This window comes from Ochotona princeps, chromosome 29, assembly GCF_030435755.1.
Source record: "Ochotona princeps isolate mOchPri1 chromosome 29, mOchPri1.hap1, whole genome shotgun sequence".
NCBI lineage: Eukaryota > Metazoa > Chordata > Mammalia > Lagomorpha > Ochotonidae > Ochotona > Ochotona princeps.
This window is the reverse complement of record NC_080860.1, coordinates 15883504-15904764: the sequence shown is the minus strand read 5'-3', so window position 1 is coordinate 15904764 and position 21261 is coordinate 15883504. Positions and strand designations below refer to the sequence as shown.

General features: G+C 44.2%; 1 protein-coding gene across 6 annotated transcripts in view; it reads right to left on the bottom strand.

Annotated features, from left to right (window-relative positions):
* The window catches only part of NF2 (NF2, moesin-ezrin-radixin like (MERLIN) tumor suppressor), a 188331-nt gene that overhangs the window by 133194 nt on the left and 33876 nt on the right, over positions 1-21261 (bottom strand). For all 6 annotated transcript variants that reach the window (XR_009244386.1, XR_009244385.1, XM_058656721.1 and 3 more), the window contains exons 4-7: positions 17231-17314; positions 6186-6254; positions 5281-5363; positions 2297-2372 (exon numbers count right to left, since the gene is read on the bottom strand). Coding sequence is in view for 4 of the 6 variants with exons in the window: in XM_058656721.1 (XP_058512704.1) it covers positions 2297-2372; positions 5281-5363; positions 6186-6254; positions 17231-17314 (312 nt within the window). In the remaining 2 variants the exon portion in view is untranslated. The remainder of the gene's footprint in view (positions 1-2296; positions 2373-5280; positions 5364-6185; positions 6255-17230; positions 17315-21261) is intronic.

Below are 21261 nucleotides of genomic sequence, written 5' to 3'. Positions count from 1 at the left end.
GTTCCCCCAGAAGACCACTGGGGGCTTCTGTCATGGGCTTGATGCCAGCAGTGTCACTGCTGATTAAATCATGAGGTGATCCTAGATGTGGACTTAAAACTCACAGGTTTAAATGCTTCTGATGCTCAAAGAATAGGTTGTTGGATCCCTGAAAAGAAAATTTTAACTGCTGGGACCAGATAGTCTCATTTTGTGTTAAAATCTCAGTAAGATAAAGCAAGCACAAATAACAATACAAAAATACAAAAAAAAAAAAAAAAAGATAAAGGAAGCAGAGTAAAATGTTAATTGTAGAATCTTAGGTAACAAGAATACATATGTGTGCACTGAAAAATTCTTTCTAGTTTCCTGAATGCTTAAAAGTATCTAATCACTGAATGTTGGGAAAAATACATCAAAATGGTACCTCGAGGGAGCACTGTTTAGCCTAGTGGTCAAAAAGCTTGTATCTCACGTCAGTGTCCAAGTTCAGCTCTGGGCTCGGGCTCCTAACTGCAGCTCCCTGCCAGTGCATAGGCTGGGGATCCTGTCACTCATGTGGGAGACCTTGACTGTGGTCCAGCGTCTGGCCCAGGGCCTGGTCTATTCCCAGCCATTGCAGGTACTTGGCAGGGTGGGGCAGGGGTAGGGGAACAGCGGCCCTAAACCAGTGAATGGGAATCTCTTTAATGATAAAAATATACACACACAATCCCCCCGCCCAATAAAGTTGCTTAAAAACTTAACAGGCTCTTAAGTGTGCTCCAACTCTGATGGCAGTTCTGGTCAATAGCTCCTACTTAGGAGTCATGTGCCCTGGGACCCTATACCATGGACTTGGCTATGGGATGGGTTGGCCACATCCTCACAGGCAGGCCTGTCTTGACAGCCCTTTTTGGGGAATGGAAGGAAACAAAGATGCTACAGCTCCTGACCCCTTGCTGACAACAAGGAAATTGAACCAAAGCAGTTCCACAAGCAGATCCGCAAACTGAGAAGGCAGCTTGGCCTGTGATGAGAAGTAACAATCCGGCAGCAGGCATCAGATGGGGAAGGCAGAGCTCCGGAATCAATCTTTCCAGTCTTTCCCACACCTTGAAGTCAGGCACTATCACCAACCCAGAAGAGATTCTTCCGCGTAGAGCTTTTGTTAACTACTGTGTTAACAGGAGGGGGCCTCTGCACTTTGAAATCTACAGTACATTTGTATAAAATGAGGTATTTCATGATGTTTCAGATTTTTCTATTACATTAAAAAAAGAAGATTCCACCCTCTTATCATTTTGACCCCAACACTTCCAGAGATTAAACAGATGAAAGTGGGAACTCAAGCAGCCACGTTGAAATAGCCTTGAGCACGTATCTTCCCTGGTTAACGATGGAATTTTAACAATTCTACAGCATAAAGGACATTAAAGTAGCCGTTAGCCTTGCCTATCTCTCAGTGTAAGAAACACACATGAGAAGCAGTTCATGTTAGTGTGATATAGAAATATTACATGATAAAAAACTGTTTTTTTTTTTTTTAATTATAAAAATGTAGTTTTCTAGAATCTAGTGTGTGGCAGATGCAGCAAGAAGAGTTGGGCTGACAGAACCACAGCAACCTGTCTAATTAGTTCGACCTTACGGAAATCAAACCATTAGCAAACAAGCAAGAATGAGACTTCAGCAAACAACCTTCTGTGTTATTAGAGAACATCTTTTAGGCCCTCATGCGTCTGCGAAGTAACATTTCAGTGTGCCTTATTTATGTTTTGTTTTAAAGTAATCCATAAACATTCATATTTAGAAAACACATCTGGTGGGAAGCAACCCTGAAATAGTGAAAAGGTGCTTTAAGCTCACCCAGGGAAGTTCGTGTGAAGGCACAGCCAGACCTGAGTGGGAAACACAAAAGCCACTCTGCAACTGGGCTCCCAGAGGACTGCTGACCATTAGTGGTCTGAATGAATAGCTTTACAGAGACAATGGGAGTGCCCACCCAAACTAATCACTAATTTACAAAAGCAGCTTTCTTCACCCTGTGCAGCAGGGTGCTCCCTGGATTCACAGCCAGGAATAATCCAGTGCTACATTCAGAGCACCCCAACAGGTTTCTGCTGGGAGTCCCCCAAGGCTCAATGACATTTAATTACTTCTGATCTAATTGAAGTCGAAAAACAGAAAATTAAGGCTCTAAACCCTCTCTTCTTTTTCCTCTTTTCTTCCTTCCCACTGAACCGTGAAAGAGTCTACCACCCCGGGGGGAGGAAGAAGTAACCCGTTTTTGTGGCCTGGCCCAGATTCAGTCTCTGCTTGTGAAACTTCAACACACCCGGATAGCAAAGTAGTTCACGCCGTACATCTCCAGGTCCTGAGCTATCTTCAAATATTCCATTTCAGCTTCGTCCCTGTGAGCAGAAAGGAAAGAGAAACTTGTCATTGGCTAACTGAGGAGGGTGGAGCGTGGGTGGGAACAGCCCAGATCTGCCATCCACCTCGAACCATGTCCCGGCAGATGACATAAGCCACAGCAGATACCGGCAAAACGCTTCTGAACCCTGCGTCTATTAAATAACCAAGGTCAAGCAGAACCTCCCGTCCCCATAAAAATATGAGAGCAGACCCATTACGGCGTCTTTTGGCTTCAATTTCACATTTTGCCCTTGGTAAATAGTGACACCTGTCTTAAGTCATTCCAGAGAAGCATGTGGTACGCTATCTGCTACCCTCAAATGGACTTGGATGCTCAAATCTTATTTAAGTTGTTCCCTTATCTTGGTGTACTTCCTTTACCTGGAAGGTTCTGGTAATGAAACAACTCTCTCTGCAGGCTGCCTGACACTTACTTCCCTGATTTTATTTTCTTTGGGTATTGTGGGAGACTGAGGGCAAGAGTTATCTGAGTTGTGAAACCCAACCACTATGGCTTACTTCTGAGTTGTAAGTCAAATTTAAAGGAAGCTCCTGAAGCAGCAGTGACTTGCAGAAACTCCCAAGTAGGTATGGAACTGAAATATTTTCACTCCAGCCTTTTTATGACCTTGTCCTCCTCCTCTCTCTCTCTCTGACCATAAAACGCTCTCAGATGAATTTTAAAAATTCAAGTGAGAGAATGCCAAGTGTTGGCAAGCCAGCGCAGCAACCAGAAATCACAAGCCCTGCTGATGTCAGTCAGCACAAGGGCTCTGGGAAGCTGACGTTATGGTAACAGCAAAAACTAGGGGACAGCGCCACATCCCTAAACGTCCGTCAACAACAGGATGGATGTGGTATGTTAATGTGGCAGAATCCTACACAGCGGTGAAAATGAAAAAGCTCTCACCACATGATAGTGAGTAAAGGCAGTGAGGCACAAAACATAAATTGTCTGACTGCATTTACAGAAAGTTTGGAACAGGTGAGGCTAACTCACGGAGTAGACAGGTTACCTCTAAGCAGAAACAGAGGAGAGTTTATGGGTTTCTGATTCCCCTGGTGTCACACGGTGGTTTTACTTCATGCATCGGGCAGCATATTTACAGTGTGTCCCGTTTTGAAGATATAAGCTGCACTTTTTAAGTTACGGGGGAGGGCAGGCATTGCAGCGAGTTAAGCCACCACTCTGGACACCTGTATCCCCTACTAGAATGCCTGGGTTCAAGTTTTGCCTTTGCTTTCCCTCCGAATTCCTGCTAATACACGTGGGAGGAAGCAGGTGATGGGATTCCTGGCCCCCTAACTTCAGCCAACCTAAGCCCCAACTGTTGAAGGCATCTGGGGAGTGAATCAGAAGACACAAGATTTCTTTAATTTCTCTCTTTTTTCTCTGTGTGGATGTTGCTTTGCCTCTCAAATAAATGAAAATGAATAATCATGAAAAAAAAAAGGTGAAGTAATAGTTGATTTAAAGAGAAAAGAATTGTAAAGGCCAATGAAAAGATGATCAATTCCTAAAACAATGAAGGGAATGCTAAGATATAATTTTTCAACTTTTAGAGCATTGAAAATATTGTAGGTTGACTTTTAAAATGTATCGAGGTGCAGGCATTTGGCATGTGGCACGTTTGCTATTTTAAACACCTGCATCCCTTATCAGAGTGCCTGAATTTGATTCTTGGTTCTGTACCCCAATTCCAGCTCCTCGCCAAAGTACAACCTGAGAGGTGGCAGGTGATGGCTCAAGAACTGTGGCCTTTCTCCAACCATGGAAGACCCAGATGGACTTCGCAACTCCTGGGCATGTGGGGATTGAAACAATAGATGGGACATCTCTCAAATTAAAGAAAAGGGAAAGGCAAGAAAAGGAAAAAGAAAAGAGGAGAGGGGAGGAGAGGGGAGGAGAGGAGAGGAGAGGAGAGGAGAGGAGAGGAGAGGAGAGGAGAGGAGAGAGAAATGGGGTGGGGTGGGGAGAGACAGTCAATGTCACACCACTACTGATGGGCACTGACAAACAGATACAACGTGTTGCCACCCATCTCGCTTCCTCTGATGCAGTGACTCCCCTTCAAAAGACTCTCAGAACTACTCACACGATCACTGAATGACGAAAGATTGTGCAGAACCTTCTGTAAAAGTGAAAAACCCACAGACACTCTGCGTGCCCAATCCAAAGAGGAGTGGGAAGACGGGGGAGAACTTAAAGAAAAAAAAATACATTGATTTTTTTTCTTTTCTAATCTGTCTCTTATTCCTTCCATATCATGTAGGGCCCTGTGAGTTTTAGCCATCTCCCCATTTGGTCCCCTGGATTCTAACTTGTAAATGAATTAAAAAAAAAAAGTAGGAGCTGGTATTGTGGCACAAGAGGTTAAGCAGCCAATTACAATGCTGGCATCTCACTGGGCTCTGGTTCAAGGCCCTGCTAATGCGCCTGAGAAGGCAATGGAAGACGGCCCAAATACCTGGGCCCCTGCCACCACTGCAAGGCAGACCTAGATAGAATTGCTGGTTCCTGGTTCAGCTAGGATTGAGCCAATGCATGAAAGATCTCTGGCTGTCTCTCCTACTTTATGCTTCTCAAAACAAAACAAAACACCCGACAAAAACAGAACTCATAAAAGTGATTGAATCAACAACAAATGTTTATCAGGGGGTTATCATGTTATACCGTACACATTCTAAAAAAAAGACACAACACATTAGCTCTCCATTATTCCTAGCTCTCCCTTTTACTTTTTATTTACTTGGGACATGGCTACTGCGTTTCGTTCAAAAAGAATGTCCTAGTTTTGGTAGTTCTTTAAGGATTTAAAATGACCAAAAAAAAAAAAAAGAAAGAAAGAAAGAAAAGATAAAGAGCCCATAAAGAAATGTAAACCAACAGTGACGCAGCCTCACCTGGCTCGGCCCCGGTGCTCCGCATACCATGCAGTAATTCTCTCCTCCCACATTTCCGGCGTCATTTGATACAGATTTATTACCTACCAGAAAAGAGAGCAACATTAAAAAAATAATAATAATAAAATAAAAACACACACAAAGGAAGTTTAGGTATTGTTAGCCATTTTTATAATTACACATCATTCTGCCACGCTGGCCAAGCTATTTTTAAGAAACTGCACACAGGGAGGCACAGGCACGAACACACACAGTTCAGTTGGGGGGCGGATCGGGTAGCTGCGTGACCGCTTGGGCCTCGGTGCACCCCTAAGGTGTCTGGCAGCAGCCCCTCTTTCCTGCCTGGACCACGTGTGCAGTGGTGGAGCTTGGTCAGGAGCAAAACTCACTAATCTCAGGCCCCTCAAAGCACAGGTAAAAGCAGTGGAGGTGAGCAAAGAACTTTATTACCCAGTGACAGATGAGGATGGCTATAAAATCGAAACTGCAGAAACAGGGAGGGAGGGCCCGTTTCTCTGGCTGATGATCAAGATGAACACCACTGAAGATTCAAAGCCACAGTGCCTGCCTCTGCCTCATCTCCTCTCTCCGCCCCTCACACTACAAACAGCTCCATTCCTCCAAGACAAACATTGCTCCACAGGCCTCCTTTAAAAAGTGTGTTTTTAAAGAAACAACCATGCCAGGGAGACACTTTGCAACACACATCTTGTCCTGGCAGCCCCCAGCCAACTCCTTTGGTTTTTCATAAGACTTGATAGCAATTCTGCACACTTTTCTCAGGCCACATATTTATGAAAATGTCCTGGCCATGGACCTCAATGATCCCTTTCAGTGCTGTAGGCTGCTTTGTCTACAACTGTGCATCTGCTGTGTTTTCCCAAAACAGAATTAGGCTTTCTTACCCTTTTTGGCAGCAGTTCCTCTTGGGCTAAAAATCCACGCTTGTGAACAGAGGGGTCGTAGTCGCCATACTGGAGGAGAAGAAAGGGAGGGTGGTGATTGAGATTCTCCAGGTAACAGTCATTTCTGAAGGGGCATTGGAGCTGAGCAGGGTTTGACTCAGTCTGTTCAATTCCAATGACAAGTCAAGATTTCAACCTTGCTAGTTTGTTATCCTTAAATGAAAATACAAAGTTGATTATATCTGTGAAGAGAGTTGCAGAATGCTGCAAGGGATGAATGGGTGAGGTGTTAATAAGGATGTGACATGTGTATGGAAATGGGGTCATGTTTTCTAGCTCCCAGAGAAAGCAGCCGCTCTGGAGACATTAGCCTTTGAATTGAGACAACAGAACACAACTGTGAAAGTTGTCATTAGCAAGGCGTGATGGGAATCTTCCTTACAAATGCTTCAAAGTGGCTAGTAATTGGAAGCAATTGCTAGGAGGGAGCAATATTTTTATTCTTTCTATTCAAGGTACTGAAAAATGCCTTGAGGAAAAAAAAGGTGATGTCAACACGGTCATTCCTACAAAGAAAGCTGGAGAGTCACTAGCAGGGCAGGAAGTGGGCTTTGGTGTTTTAAATTTATTCCTCCGGGACCAGTGCGGTGGCCTAGTGGCTAAAGTCCTTGCCTTGAATGTGCCAGGATCCCATATGGGTGCTGGTTTGTGTCCTAGTGGTCCTGCTTCCCATCCAGCTCCCTGCTTGTGGCATGGCAAAGCAGTGGAGGATGGCCCAAAGCCTTGGGACCCAGCACCCAGGTGAGACACCCTGAGGAGGCTCCTGGCTCCTGGCTTCGATTGGCGCATCATTAGCCGTTACACTCACTTGGGGAGTGAATCATCGGACAGAAGATCTTCCTCTCTGTCTCTCCTCCTCTCCGTATATCTGACTTTCCAATAAAAATAAAATAAATCTTATAAAAAAAATTTATTCCTCTGAGTACAACAGCTTGGAAATTTGTTCTTTGATTTTTTTAAAAAAAGTCTGACCTGGAGATACTTAAAAAAAAAAAAATGTTTAACAAGAAACGAACTGTGAAGCAAACAGGAGAAAATAAAAAATCCAAGCTTGTTTCTTATCAGCAGTGGTCTTTCTTTTTTACCAAAAATATCAAAGCTTCGGTTTTAGTATCATTTATAAACATTTATCCTGTTGGCCACTCATACTGAGGCAGAAAAGAAGTTGGAGCAGAAGGCCAGCAATTCTGGGTCCAAGTCAGGCCAGGATGTTGTCCACAGGGCCTCAAAGCGGAATGCACCTTGTTCTCCACCTGAAGTCACTCACCAAACTGCAGATGTGGGAAGGAAAGATGCTCACCCACCCCACCCTGTTAAATCAGCATGCATTAATATTGATTTATGAATTTCATCATTATCATGTAAGTAGAAAAACTGCACTCCCCCCTCCTTTTTTTTTTTTTTTTTTTTTTACTGTTAAGAAGATTCATTTGTCAAATTTAAATGTATTTGAACTATATCAGTGTTTGTAACCCTGTCTGGCATTTCTTCACATTAAAAAATACTAGAAGGGATCCAGTGCAGTAGTGGCTAAAGTTGTTGCCTTGTACGTGCACGGATCCCATATGAGCACCAGTTCACATTCTGGCAGCTCCACTTCCCATCCAGCTCCCAACTTGTGGCCTGCGAAGGCAGTAGACTACCACCAAAGGACTTGGGACCCTGCACCCTCGTGGGAGACCCAGAAGAAGCTCCTGGCTCCTGATCAGCTCAGCTCCAGCTGTTATGGCATTTGTGGAGTGAATCACTGGAAGAAGTATCTTCCTCTCTCTCTTTTTCTTTGTATAGCTGACTTTCCAATAAAAATAAATAAATCTTCTTAAAAATTTTAATCCTTTTTATTATTATTATCTTATGCTTCAGTTCAATCCTAGGATTTCCCTTATCCCCTTCCAAAGTCCCTCCCCCTCTCACTGAGTTTCCTTATATCATCGCTATAGTATAGTTCTTCCTACACAGTCATACGTCCGTCATTGCAGGCAAGGACAATGGTAAAGAGTCCAGCATCTTATTGTCAAAATATATTAAACAGTTTCATTGGGAGTCCATCTTTGTCTGGAAGTACAGATGCATACTGCATTGTATCCTCACATCTGGATATGATATTCTCCACTGCACAGTTACTATATATCCCCTTAAATGAAAAGCCACAATACAAACTCAACAGTATGAATAAAAATTTACAATGCCATGAAGTTAAATAACATGCTACTAGATATGATAGTCTCCATGACACAGTTATTTATTATTTTTTATTGGAAAGGCAGATATACAGATAGAAGGACAAACAGAGAGAAAGATCTTCCATCTGCTCGTTCACTCCCCAAGCAGCCACAATAGCTGGAACTGGGCCAATGCAAAGCCAGGAGCCAGGAGCTTTTTCTGAGTGAGTGCAGCATCCCAATGCTTTGGCCCATCCTCGAATGCTTTCCCAGGCCACAGGCAGAGAGCTGGATGGGAAGTGGAGCAGCCGGGATTGGAACCAGCACCCATATGGAATCCTGGCATATGCATGGCAAGGACTTTAGCTGCTAGGCTACTGCGCCTGGCCCAATAGTCTTTTTAAATTAATTTTTATAATTTATTTCTATTGGGAAGGCAGAGTTACAGAGAGACAAGGGGAGACAGAGAGATCACCAATCCATTGCTTCACTCTCCAAATGCCACAACAGCTGGAGCTGGGTCAGTTTGAAACCAGCAGCCAATAGCTTCTTCTGGTCTCCCATGTGAGTTCAGGGGCCAAGAACCTACCTAGGTCATCCTCCACTGCTTTCCCTGGCTCTTTGCAGGAAACTGGGATGGAAGTAGAGCAGCTGGGCTATAATCAGTACCCATATGGGATGCAGGCTGTAGGTTAGTTAAGGCCCCATTCTACATCTTTCACTTAGTAACTAAGTGACCTTGGAAATTTTTGTGTCTCAGTTTTCTCCACTGTAAAATGGAGTACAGGATTCTTACAGGGATTAAATAAAATAATTCAGTTTTAAGAGCTCTCCTTGGGCCCGGCACAGTGGCCTAGCGGCTAAAGTCCTCGCCTTGAAAGCCCCAGGATCCCATATGGGCGCCGGTTCTAATCCCGGCAGCTCCACTTCCCATCCAGCTCCTTGCTTGTGGCCTGGGAAAGCAGTTGAGGACGGCCCAATGCATTGGGACACTGCACCCGCGTGGGGGACCTGGAGGAGGTTCCAGGTTCCCGGCTTCGGATCGGCACGCATCGGCCCGTTGCAGCTCACTTGGGGAGTGAATCATCGGACGGAACATCTTCCTCTCTGTCTCTCCTCCTCTGTGTATATCTGGCTGTAATAAAATGAATAAATCTTCAAAAAAAAAAAAAAGAGCTATCCTTGACATATAAAGTGACATTAGACTTTCCACTCTTTTCTTGTCATAAGAGATCACAGAGGCAAGTAATTGATCTAGCAGTTAAAATACCCTCAGTATCTGTCACAGTTGTCTAGGTTTTCATTCCAGATTATGGCTCCAAATTCCAGCTTCCTCCAAATGCAGACTTGGAGAGCAGCAGTGAGGGCTCAAGTAGTTGGCTTGCTTACACCCATGTAGAAGACCTGGATTGAGTTCCTGGGTCCTGGTTGCAGCCCCAGCTCAACTCTGACTGTTGCAGGAATTTGGGAAGTGAACTAGCAGGTGGCTTTCGCTTTGTTTGTTAGCGAGAGAGAGAAGGAGAGGGAAGAAGCGAGAGAGGAAGAGAGAAGAAGCTTGTTGACACAGCGGGTTAAGCCACCTGCACTGTCAGTATCCCACTTCAGAGTGCTGGTTCAAGTTGTAGCTGCTCTGCTTCTAATCCAGTTTCCTGCTAATGTGCCTGGGAAGGCAGTGGATAATGGTCCCAGTTCTTGGCTGCTATCAACCACGGAAGAGACCAAGTTCATGGAAGAGACAGTGCTGGCTGTTTTGGGAGTGTAGGGAGTGAACCAATAAATGCAAGATCTCTCTCCCTCTAAATCTCAGCCCCCTGATTTGGAAACAAGAACAGGCATCTGCCTCCCAGGAGGTAATGAAGAGCAAGGCCAGCCTGAACACAGAGTGCAGCTCCAGGTCAAAGTCAGGTACTATTGTTGTTGTGCCTGCCATTCTCAAATTATTTGTGACATGGATGGGTAGCGTTTGCCTACCTGAGTTTTGAAGGGGGGGGAAGATGAAAAACAAGAAAGCCCTGTTACTTGCATCTGCAAACTCCTGGAACAGTGCTGACCAAACACTAATGCAAAAGTAAGCAGCAATGCAAAGTTCAAGTTGTAAATTCCCTTCCAAAGGCTTGCAAGATTAACGAGCCCCATTATTAAATTAGACCGAGCTCCCAGCTACTCCACTGATCAAACACATTAGATCTGAGAGATGCAGAGCTAGTGGGGCCCCTGCTGAAAGAACTTCTCCTGTGGACTACCTCCACTTACAACATTAAAGCCACCTTGATGTATGCCTCTGCTCTTAAATGGCTCTTTAAAAAAACAAAGGAAGGGGGAAAAAAGCAGTGGCAGTTGGTGAATATAAAAGAAACTCATACCACTTCATAGATGGAGATGGCGGGTCCTTCTCCTTTTATGTAACAGACACACTGGGTATGAATTTTCTGTGAAGCTAAGGAAGTTTGGTTTCAGGTCTCTGCATCTGCCAGAGCCTGTATGTAATTTTACATTCATAATTTCTTGTTTGTGGGTCAAGGAGAACGCCCTAAAATATATAAAACTCAGGCCCTACGAAACCTGTACCTACCCACCACCCCCGGTATAAACCAATTTAAGTAGTCAGTATATTTACTATGTACAACCATTGTCATCTAATTCCAGAATATTCCTATCCCCCTCCTCCCCTAATACAAACCTTGCATCCACCGGCAGTCAGTCTGCTTTGCTCCTGAGCCCCATCCCTGGGCAACCATTAAATCTGCCTGCTGTCTCTATGATGCTTCCTGTTCTGGAAATTTCTTAGCAATGGAAGCCTACAATATGTGGCCCTTTGAGCCTGGCTTCTCTCACTCAGCATCACTTAAGTTTCAATTCTTATCTTTCAACGCAGTTGGGCTACTTCTTGATATTTCATATAGAAAAAAAAACATACTGTTTATACAAGTATGTGCCCAAAGATGCATACACAAGGATCTTCACTGAACCTGCTTAAACAACAGAAAACAACAGCAAGAAAAACAAACCTTAATATTCACCAATAACTCACGGGTCCTCCTTCCAGTGAAATACCGTTCAGCAGTTAAAAAGAACGAGGCGGGTCTACCTGTTCTGATGGTTTTAATAAGAAAAGAATGCCTCGTGTGGGAGTTGTGTATAGCCTGATTCCACTTACATGAAATGTCCAGAATGGGCAAATCCAGAGAGGCAGAAAGTAGGTTCAGTGGTTGCCAGGTGATGGGGGAGCAGCTAATCAGGAGTGACTGCTGGTGGGTGTGGGATTTCTTACGAGGTGATGGATTAGATAGTGAGGATGATCGTACAACATTCTAAACGTACTGACGCAGCCACTTGCAAGTGGAATTTTGGAGATTCAACTACATGGATATTCTAGGGAGGTTATGCAGATGAACAGTACCCTCCTGCAATGCAGTTGTTCACTTTATTTATTTATCTTTTTATAAATTATTCCTCATGAGGTCATTCACTTTAGTAAGCCCTCCCAATCTAATGGGCGTAAAGAGTTACTTTCATTTTCCTTTCTCCTGATTACTAGTAAGATTGAACATCTTTTTCTATTCTCGGGCCATTCTTGTTTTCTGCTATTTAAAATGCCTCTCTGTCCCCTTGTGCTCATTTTTCTACTATTCCACCTTTTCTTACAAACCTATAGAGCTTTTGGTATTAAAGAGCATATTTTGTCAATTCTATGCAGTTCTACTTCCCTTTCTACCTTAAGGGGAAACAAATTCTTGCACATGTACAGAAGGAATCATGTAAAAGGATTTTCAGTAGAGCACTGTTTATAACGGGGGAAAAGTGGAAATAATTTGCTTCTCCCTCAAAAGGAGGATGGAAAAATAATCTAAGCTTATTCATCAGTGGCTGCTATACAGCAGTTCAATCAATGAACTACAGCTCTATTTACAACATCTCAAAATCAATACTGAGCAGCAAATATATATAAATTTGTAAAAGGATAGGCAAAGTAAAAAGGATATGCAGACCATAGACTGCACACGCTGCCTGGACACTTCATTTGCAAGGCAGGCTCACAAGAGAAACAGCCTTGTAAGTGCTGGTTTACTCTCCAAATACCTGCAGAGCCCAGGTTGACGCCAGGAGCTGGGAACTCCATCTGGATCTCCTAGACGTGTGGCAGGCGTCCAAGCCTGTGCACCATCATTTGCTGCCCCTCAGGCACACGAAACAGGAAGCCGGCTCAGAACTGGAATACCCAACACTCAAACTGGCACTACCCCTAAGTGACCTCCTTTTCTGATATGCCACACCACTCTGGCTTCTTCATGGTATTATTTCATCAACTTTTCCTTCTTGGGTGTTTTTAAACTCATTCTTCTCACATTCAACAAACCACTACCCAAAATGACTATGACAGCCTCCCCATGGTCTCCTTGTTTCTGAATTTGTCTCACTTCAATCTGTCCTTCAGCAGCTACCAAAGTTCGTGTCTAAAATACACACTACTGAGCAGGGTTGTGGCACAGTAGTTCAAGTAGCTGGTTGAGATACCTGTGTGGGATGATTCAAGTCCTGGCTATTTTGCTTCCAATACAGGTTCCTCCTAATATACTCTCTGGAAGGCGACAGGTGATAGTCCAAGTCCTTGGGTCCTGGCTGCCCAAATGGGAGACCCAGGTAGAGTTCCAGGCTCCCAGCTGCAGCCTGACCCAGCTCTGATTTTTGCACACATTACGGAAGTGAACCAGTTGATGAAAGAGATCTCTTTCCATCTGTCTTTCTGCCATTCAAATACAATGAAAAGATGTGTTTTTAAATGTAAAACATAGGGCCTGGCGTTATAGCCTAGCTGCTAAAGTCCTCAACTTGCGTGCACCGGAATACAATGTGGGCGCCAGCTGTAGTTCTGGTAGTCTCACTTCCCATCCAGCTCCCTGCTTGTGGCCTGGGAAGGCAGTTGAGGACGGCCCAATGCCTTGGGACCCTGTATCCATGGTGGAGACCCAGAAGAGGCTCTGGGCTCCTGGCTTCAGACAGGCTCAGCTTTGGCCATGGTGGCCACTTGAGGAGTGGCTCAGCTTTGGCCATGGTGGCCACTTGAGGAGTGAATCAGTGAACGGAAGATATTCCTTTCTGTCTCTCCTCCTCTCTGTATTTCTGACTGTCTAATAAAAATAAATCTTGGGCCTGGTGCAGTGGCCTAGCAACTAAAAGTCCTCATCTTGAAAGCACAGGGATCCCATATGTACACCGGTTCTAATCTTGGCAGCCCCGTTTCCCATCCAACTCTCTGCCTGTGGCCTGGGAAAGCAGTCGAGGACGGCCCAAAGCCTTGGGACCCTGCAACTGCGTGGGAGACCCGGAAGAAGTTCCTTGACTGTGGCTTGGGATCGGCGCAGCACCAGCCGTTGTGGTCACTTGGGGAGTGAATCACTGGACGGAAGATTTTCCTTTTTGTCTTTCCTTCTCTCTGTATATCTGACTTTGCAATAAATAAAATAAACCTTTAAAAATTAAAAAAAATAAATCTTACCAAAATGTAAAATATAAATAACTCACTGGCTTTTCATCCATCAAGGATAAAGCTATTTATGATCTGGTGCCCTGCAAAGCTCTCCAACCTCAACTCTCCATCCCAGTTTTGCACATGTATTCAATTTCTTTCTTCCTTTTTTCTTTTAAGACCTATCTGTTTATTTGAGAGTCAGAGTTACACACAGAGAGAGAAGGAGGGGGAGCAAGATCTTTCATCAGTTAGTTCATTCAGATGGCTGCAACAGCTAGGGCTGGGCCAGGTTGAAGATAAGAGCCTGGAGTTTCTTCTAGGTCTCCTACGTGGATGGTGGCAGCCCAAACACTCGGGTCACATTTCACTGCTTTTCTTAGCCCATTACCAGGGAGCTTGTCTAGAAGTAGAGCAGTTGTTACTCGAACTGGCGCTTCCATGGGATGCCAGTGTTGGAAGTGAGTTTTACCCAGTATGCCACGATGCCAGCCCCCTCAATTCTTAACTGCAGTTTGGCACCCTGTCTCTGTCTGCATTAGAGAATACTAAGAAACACTAAGCATCGTCTTCCTCCATCCTTTCTCTCCTCCAAATACTAGAAGTTTGCAGGCAGTACCACATAATTTGTAAAGTACATCCCATTTCCTCCCAAAGTCTTTTTTAATAAGAACATGTTTCAAACACCAAATTGCCAATATAAAATCCAACAGGTGGCTTAAACATTGCAAGATTGCTTGCTGTTTCATGTGACTGGAGCCAAAAGAATCCCTGCCTATATTTTTGATGCCAGCATAACTCAAACTTTGACCAAAAAATATGGTTCTTGTTAACTGAACCATGTGATTAATATTTGTATTTATGCTTTGAGGGTAATTGTTTCTTTATGCTTTGGAATTAACTGTGTCTATATCATTCAAACAGCTGAAATACTGTAATGAATACACTTGTGTGTAATTACATTCCATGTGTTAATGAGCTCAATTGGCTTTCCCCTCCATACTTTTAAAGTTCGTTTCTATTTCCAAAAAGACTGTGGAAGAAAACAAGCTGACTATAATGGAAGGAGCCAATATATGATTTACTGAAAAAGCTCGGACTAATGTGATCACATAAAGGAAACGGAAATTTAATGAAAGGCCTTGGTTGTTCCCAACAGATTCCTTTAGTGAGGGACAGGAACTCTGACATAGGCAGCCTGAACAGCAGCAGGCTCCCATGCCAGCTCCGGTCTCTATTCTGCTGCAAATCCCTCTCCATCAAGAAGTAGGCTGTGGATTCCCTTAAAACAGTATTAACATCAAAGTACTGTGACTCTGGACAAATCATTAATCCTCCATAAGCCTTAAATTCCTCATCTGCAACACAGGCCTAACACTCACAGTGTCTGGCTTTCCAGAAAAGACTACACCGAGCGCGGTGCGAAATATTCATGTTGTAACACTTTGTACAGCTGTAAGTGGGATGGGCGTGTGAAATTTCACTAGAAACAGTAACAATTATATTATTATCAGAGATATCCTTCTAATATTAACCAGCAGTTCTGGAAGCTGGAAACGTGTTATAGCAAACTGTAGTTCCCAGAATGCAAACATTAAGCCATGGATTACCTTCATTTATAAAGACAAAAAAAAATCTTTAAAATTTACGCCGGAAAGAACAGGAACAGCCTTTTCCATATGAACCACATATGCTGTCTGTGAAACACTTTCATCTCTAAATTAGTAGGCTTCAAATTAGTAGGGCTTTCCTTACAGTGAAATCTGTTTAAGCAAACATCTGCTGGTTCCCTGAAAAGTGTTTGCTTTTTCCCCCACCCACAGGTGGCCTTTGAATCTGTGGCCCAAATTCTATGCAAAGCATTTGTGACAGACAAAAACCCTTCAAAGAGAGGTGGTGTGCTTGAGAAGGTGGGACTCCTCCCTTCCCCAGGGGAGAAGGCTTCATGCGAGGAGGAACTCTGGGCCAGGGAGTGCTCAGATTTAATGAAAGTGACAAAGACTGTTTCATCAATGTCAAGGCGATGCTGAGTGAAAGGACACGTTTTTCCTGTTACTAATATTCTTGATCAAAGAGTCAAAGGAAGCATATGTCTTTAGTTGAATTAAGGCCCATTTTTCTGTTTTCTCAATTAGTCATTTTTCAGGGAAGTAGAACAGGAGAGGCACACAATACAACTCCCAAATTACAAATTTCTGCCCTTGGCTTCACCCCAAGACTGCCCCAGTGACCTGGGGCCCATCTCAGGGAGTGAATCCTTGCCTTAGTGATGATGCTAATGACAGAGTCAACAATCCTTGTCCCCCAGGCCTGGTGAATACTCAGCAAATATTAGACTAGTCATCAAATGATTAAATTGATTCTGGTCAATTTCTGTTCCTCTATCCAGTACCTACAGCTTTCCCCATCTCCTCCCAAATGATACGTCAAGTATTCCCTGGCTTTGATCAGAAGCGTATGAAGCTAAAAAAAAAAAAAAAAGCACTCTAAGATAAATATGGAATGAATTTTTCTAACATTATGCAGAGATGGTTTTATGGATACCTGATATTAAAAAGGAAAATAACTGAGAAGTTGATGTTTTAAATATCAGACAGATAATCCAAGTGTCCCCATCATGCAGACTTCCTTACACGTGTTGATGGATAACAGGAAGCAGGGGGACTGAGAGAGATGGTACAGAATGGAAACAGGAAACCAGAGGGACAGGAAGCACTGTGCTCTGGTCTAATAAAAACAGAAGAGACAAACACAAGAGCAACATTTTGCCCTCTTCCACCATACCTGGGCTGCAGGGACTCGACAAATGAGACTGATTCTCTGTTGACAACACAGTTTAGCTGGGCTCAAGAGACAGCAGCTCCTGCAGCATTTACAGCATGCATAGCGGGCAGGTATGATGTGGCGTGGCGTGGCGTGGGCCCCACCCACTGGGCAGCTGTTTCCCATGAGTTTGGAGGGAAAATCTGGGTCTTTTTGAGCCTAGGTCCTGTTTAGTCATAATTGGAAACCATAAACTCATATTTGCCAGTTAATAAAAAGAGTTTGTTCTAGGGAATGTAACGAACCATGTGCGCATAATGAAATTACACAAAAAATGCATCTTTCAGAAAGAACCTGTCTAGCATGAATTCTAATTCATTAAAATGATACACTTATTTGTGTACACAGCACAAGATGACACCAAAGTTGGGACAGCACCAGTGATTTTCCCCAAGTCCCCTAACATCACACTTTCTTAGGGGCAGATCTCCCCTGATGTCCAAAAAATCCAAAGAACCAAGACGGGAGCCATCCAGTGCCATGAGTGAAGGCCTAGGAAGAAAGGATAACGCATGCTTGTTCCTTGAGCCTACCTTAGCCTGGACGGCGTAAGAAGCCAGGAGCACAGAAGCCTCGGGTGGGCAGTAGATCTTCTCATCTAAAATCTGCTTCTTTACCTGAAAAGGGACGACACCACAGGAGAGACATGACACCTTGTGTGTGTGGACGTGCACTGTGCAGGCTGGGCATAGCAGATGGCTACAGGGTGTGCTAACAAGGGCTGCCAAAGCAGCTGCTAATGACTTTCTGACAAAAGGTACAATGTTGTATTTTAACCGACTGCTGACAGCTTGAGGGTTCGGCCCCTGTCAAGCTCTTTGGTAAGATGGCTCTGCATAAAAACTCCGCTTTATCTCTTCATGAACAATGCTGAAGAATTAAAAAAAAAAAAAAAAAACACACCACACCAAAATCCTCACGCTTACAAGATACTGACATCTGGACAGTCACAGAGAGCTGTGACAGCAAGAAGTGTCAGGCACAGCTCTGGGGTTGACTGCAGCCCTGGCCCCCGCTGCGCACACGCTGCACTAGAGGAAATGGAGTCGACTTCTAGGTCTTAACAACAAGACAAAAGAGACCAAGGCCGCTGAGTTATGACTGCAGGGAAAAAAAAAAAAAAGCCATCACTTTCAATGTGCTGCTCTAAGGAAAAAGGAAGCAATAAAATTTGATCGATTCAACTTTTAAGTACATGTGAGATCCAGGAAATATAATTCCTAAGCCATAATGTTGAATTAACACATCTCATTGCACTTAATTTCTCTGAATGGTGCTGGCATGTAGTGGTCAAGAGGTGGAAGTAAGAGAGGTTATATGAAGTGGGGGCCTCTGTAAAACAAACAAACAAACAACAACAACAAAACACCACAGGACAGCCAACTCCCTCCACAGATGTCAACAGTCCTGAGATTCATAAGTGCAGTAAATTCTGCCTTGCTCAATGGCAAAAACACCATACCATTTCAGCATGAAATGAAATCCAGCCAAAGTCACATAAGGCACAGGCACTGCTTCCAAGTGCTTACAATAGAGCCAATTATTTTTTCCTTAAAAGATTTATTTATTTATTTATTTATGCAAAAGGCAGAGTTATAGAGCGGACAGGCAGATCTTTCATTCTCTGCTTCATTAGCCAAATGGTCACAAAGGTCAGGGCCTTTAGTAGGGAGCTGGATAGGAAGTGCAGCAGCTGGGATTTGAACTTGCACACATACAGAGATTTTGGCATTGGATGGCAGCTTCAACTGTGGGGACCCTAAAAAAGCCAATTCTGTAATGCCAAGGACGTTCTGGGATTCAAAAGATCTTGGTGCGGGTGCAATGAATCACACACAAAAATCCTTTCCAGGTTTAACAACTGGTTTCATGCTCTTATGGAGACAATGAAGTCAGACATATTTCTTTCTTTTTTTTTTTTTTTAATTCACTTTATTACAGCCAGATATACAGAGAGGAGGAGAGACAGAGAGGAAGATCTTCCGTCTGATGATTCACTCCCCAAGTGAGCTGCAACGGGCCGATGCGTGCCGATCCGAAGCCGGGAACCTGGAACCTCCTCCGGGTCTCCCACGCGGGTGCAGTGTCCCAATGCATTGGGCTGTCCTCAACTGCCTTCCCAGGCCACAAGCAGGGAGCTGGATGGGAAGTGGAGCTGCCGGGATTAGAACCGGCGCCCATATGGGATCCTGGGGCTTTCAAGGCGAGGACTTTAGCCGCTAAGGCCATGCCGCCAGGCCCCAGACATATTTCTAAAGCAGTACAAGTTCCTATTTGTCTTTAAGGAATATAGGAAAGCCACAGTACAGAAAACTTGAAAGGTCTTTCCCTTTAATGGAAAACGGTAGAAATCTGCCATACATGTGGATATAAGTAAATAAATAGCCGTTATTTCATATTTATAGTAGATCTCTTTTGTCAAGTTTTCTTTAGCGATGAATATTTGGTGTAATGATTAAGATGCTACTTAGGGTGCCTGGGTTCAAACCCCAGGTCTGCTGAGTCTAGCATCCGAGACAGTGATGAAAAATGTACACCCTGGGAGTAATGGGTGATGTGTCCAGTAGCTGGGCCCCTGGCAATCATGAGGGAGATCTGGATTGAATTCCAGGTTCCTGGACCCAGTGTGATAGCCTTGTGGCTGAATCCTCACCTTGCATGCACCAGGATACCATGTGGGCGCTGGTTCATGTCCTGGATGCTCCACTTCCCAACCAACTCTCTGCTTGTGGCATGGGAGAGCAGTTGAGGATGGGACAAAGTCTTGGAACCCTGCACCCACGTGGGGGACCCAAGAGTCGGGGGGTCTGGCTACTGGCTTCAGATCACCACAGTTCCAGCTGTTGTGGCCACTAGCGAATGAAACATCTTTCCCTCTGGCTTTCCTTCTCTCTGTAAATCTGACTTTCCAATACAAATAAAATTAAAAAAATATATTTTCTAAAAAAAATTCTAAGGCCCAGCACGGCAGTCTAGCATCTAAAGTCCTCGCCTTGTAAACCCAGGATCTATATGGGCACTGGTTCTAATCCCAGCGGCCCCCTCTTCCCATCTGGCTCCCTGCTTGTGGCCTGGAAAAGCAATAGAGGATGGCTCAGAAGCCTTGGGACCCTGCACCTGCATGGGAGATCCAGCAAAAGTTCCTGGCTCCTGGTTTCAGATTAGTGGAGCTCTGGCCATTGTGGTCACTTGGGGAGCAAATTATCGGATGGAAGATCTTCCTCTGTCTCTCCCCTCTGTATATCTGACTTTCCAATGAAAATAAATAAATAGAGCCTGGTGCGATAGCCTAACAGCTTAAGTCCTCACCTTGCATGCACCAGTTCTAAACCCAGAGTCTCCTGCTTCCCATCCAGCTCCCTGCCTATGGCCTGGGAAAGCAGTCAAGGACGGCCCAAAGCCTTGGGACCCTGCACCTGCGTGTGGGAGACCTGGAAGAGGCTCCTGGCTCCTGACTTCAAATTGGTTCAGCCTGGCCATTGCAATCACCTGGGGAGTGAATCATCGGACAGAAGATCTTCCTCATTGTCTCTCCTCCTTTCTGTATATCTTACTGTCCAATAAAAATAAATCTTAAAAAATAAATAAATCTTAAAAAAAAAAAGACAGTCCTGCCTGTTGCAAGCATTTGGAGGAGTGAACCAAATAAACAGATCTGTCTGCCTTTTTCTCAACCTTTCAAATAAGTACGAATAAATAAATAAATAAGCAAATAAATAAATAAATAATAAACTGCCCTGCCCCCAAGAAGTTATTTAACAGATTTTATCACATTTTACTTGACCTTTGCTAAGCATAATATACTAAGGCTCAAATTAATTACAGGAGAGCTTTGTGAGAGACCACACAGGCACTCCTGGGATTTATAGTAATTAACACCTCCGCTGCAGTCCCCTATATCACTGACAGTGGGCACCCACCGGGGCACACGAAGAAGCAGCCGACCAATCACTACAGCGAGGCATGAAGTGGGGGAGGTGCTCTCACCCAGCAGGAAAAACACGGAAAAGTTGACAATATTTCCATGCTTCAACTAATCCTCCCACCCTGTGCCCCTGATGGCCAACCTATGATTACGGATCTCCCAATTTTCTTATTTGGTTGAGTGCCTACTGAGCACTCAATGAGCCTTACTCGCCTTTAAGGGGCTTACTACCTAAGCAAGGGAGAAAATCAGCCCATTCCAAACCAAGGGAGCGTGAAGCAGTATGTCTAAAGCGCCATATGCAAGAGATTAACCTAGCTAGTGTCCCCGAGTTCCCAAGTCCCTTTCAGTTGAGAGCAGATTTTGAACTTGGGGACTCTCTCTCTAGATTTCTTGTGTGACTGAGCATTTTTAAGTCAGCTAGAAGAAAACAGGCTCCATCCTCAGAGAGGTTAGGGAGCTACTTGTACCCACTCTTCACTCTCACACCTTTGTGATTTCATCTGACACCAATTCTCATCGCTCAAGTACATTTTTCTCAGAAGATTTTTTTTTTCCCCACTACAAAGGGAATCAGAAAGAGGTGACTATCCAGAGGCAGATCATTTCTGCAACAGGAAAGCAAATTTTGGGGTCGGC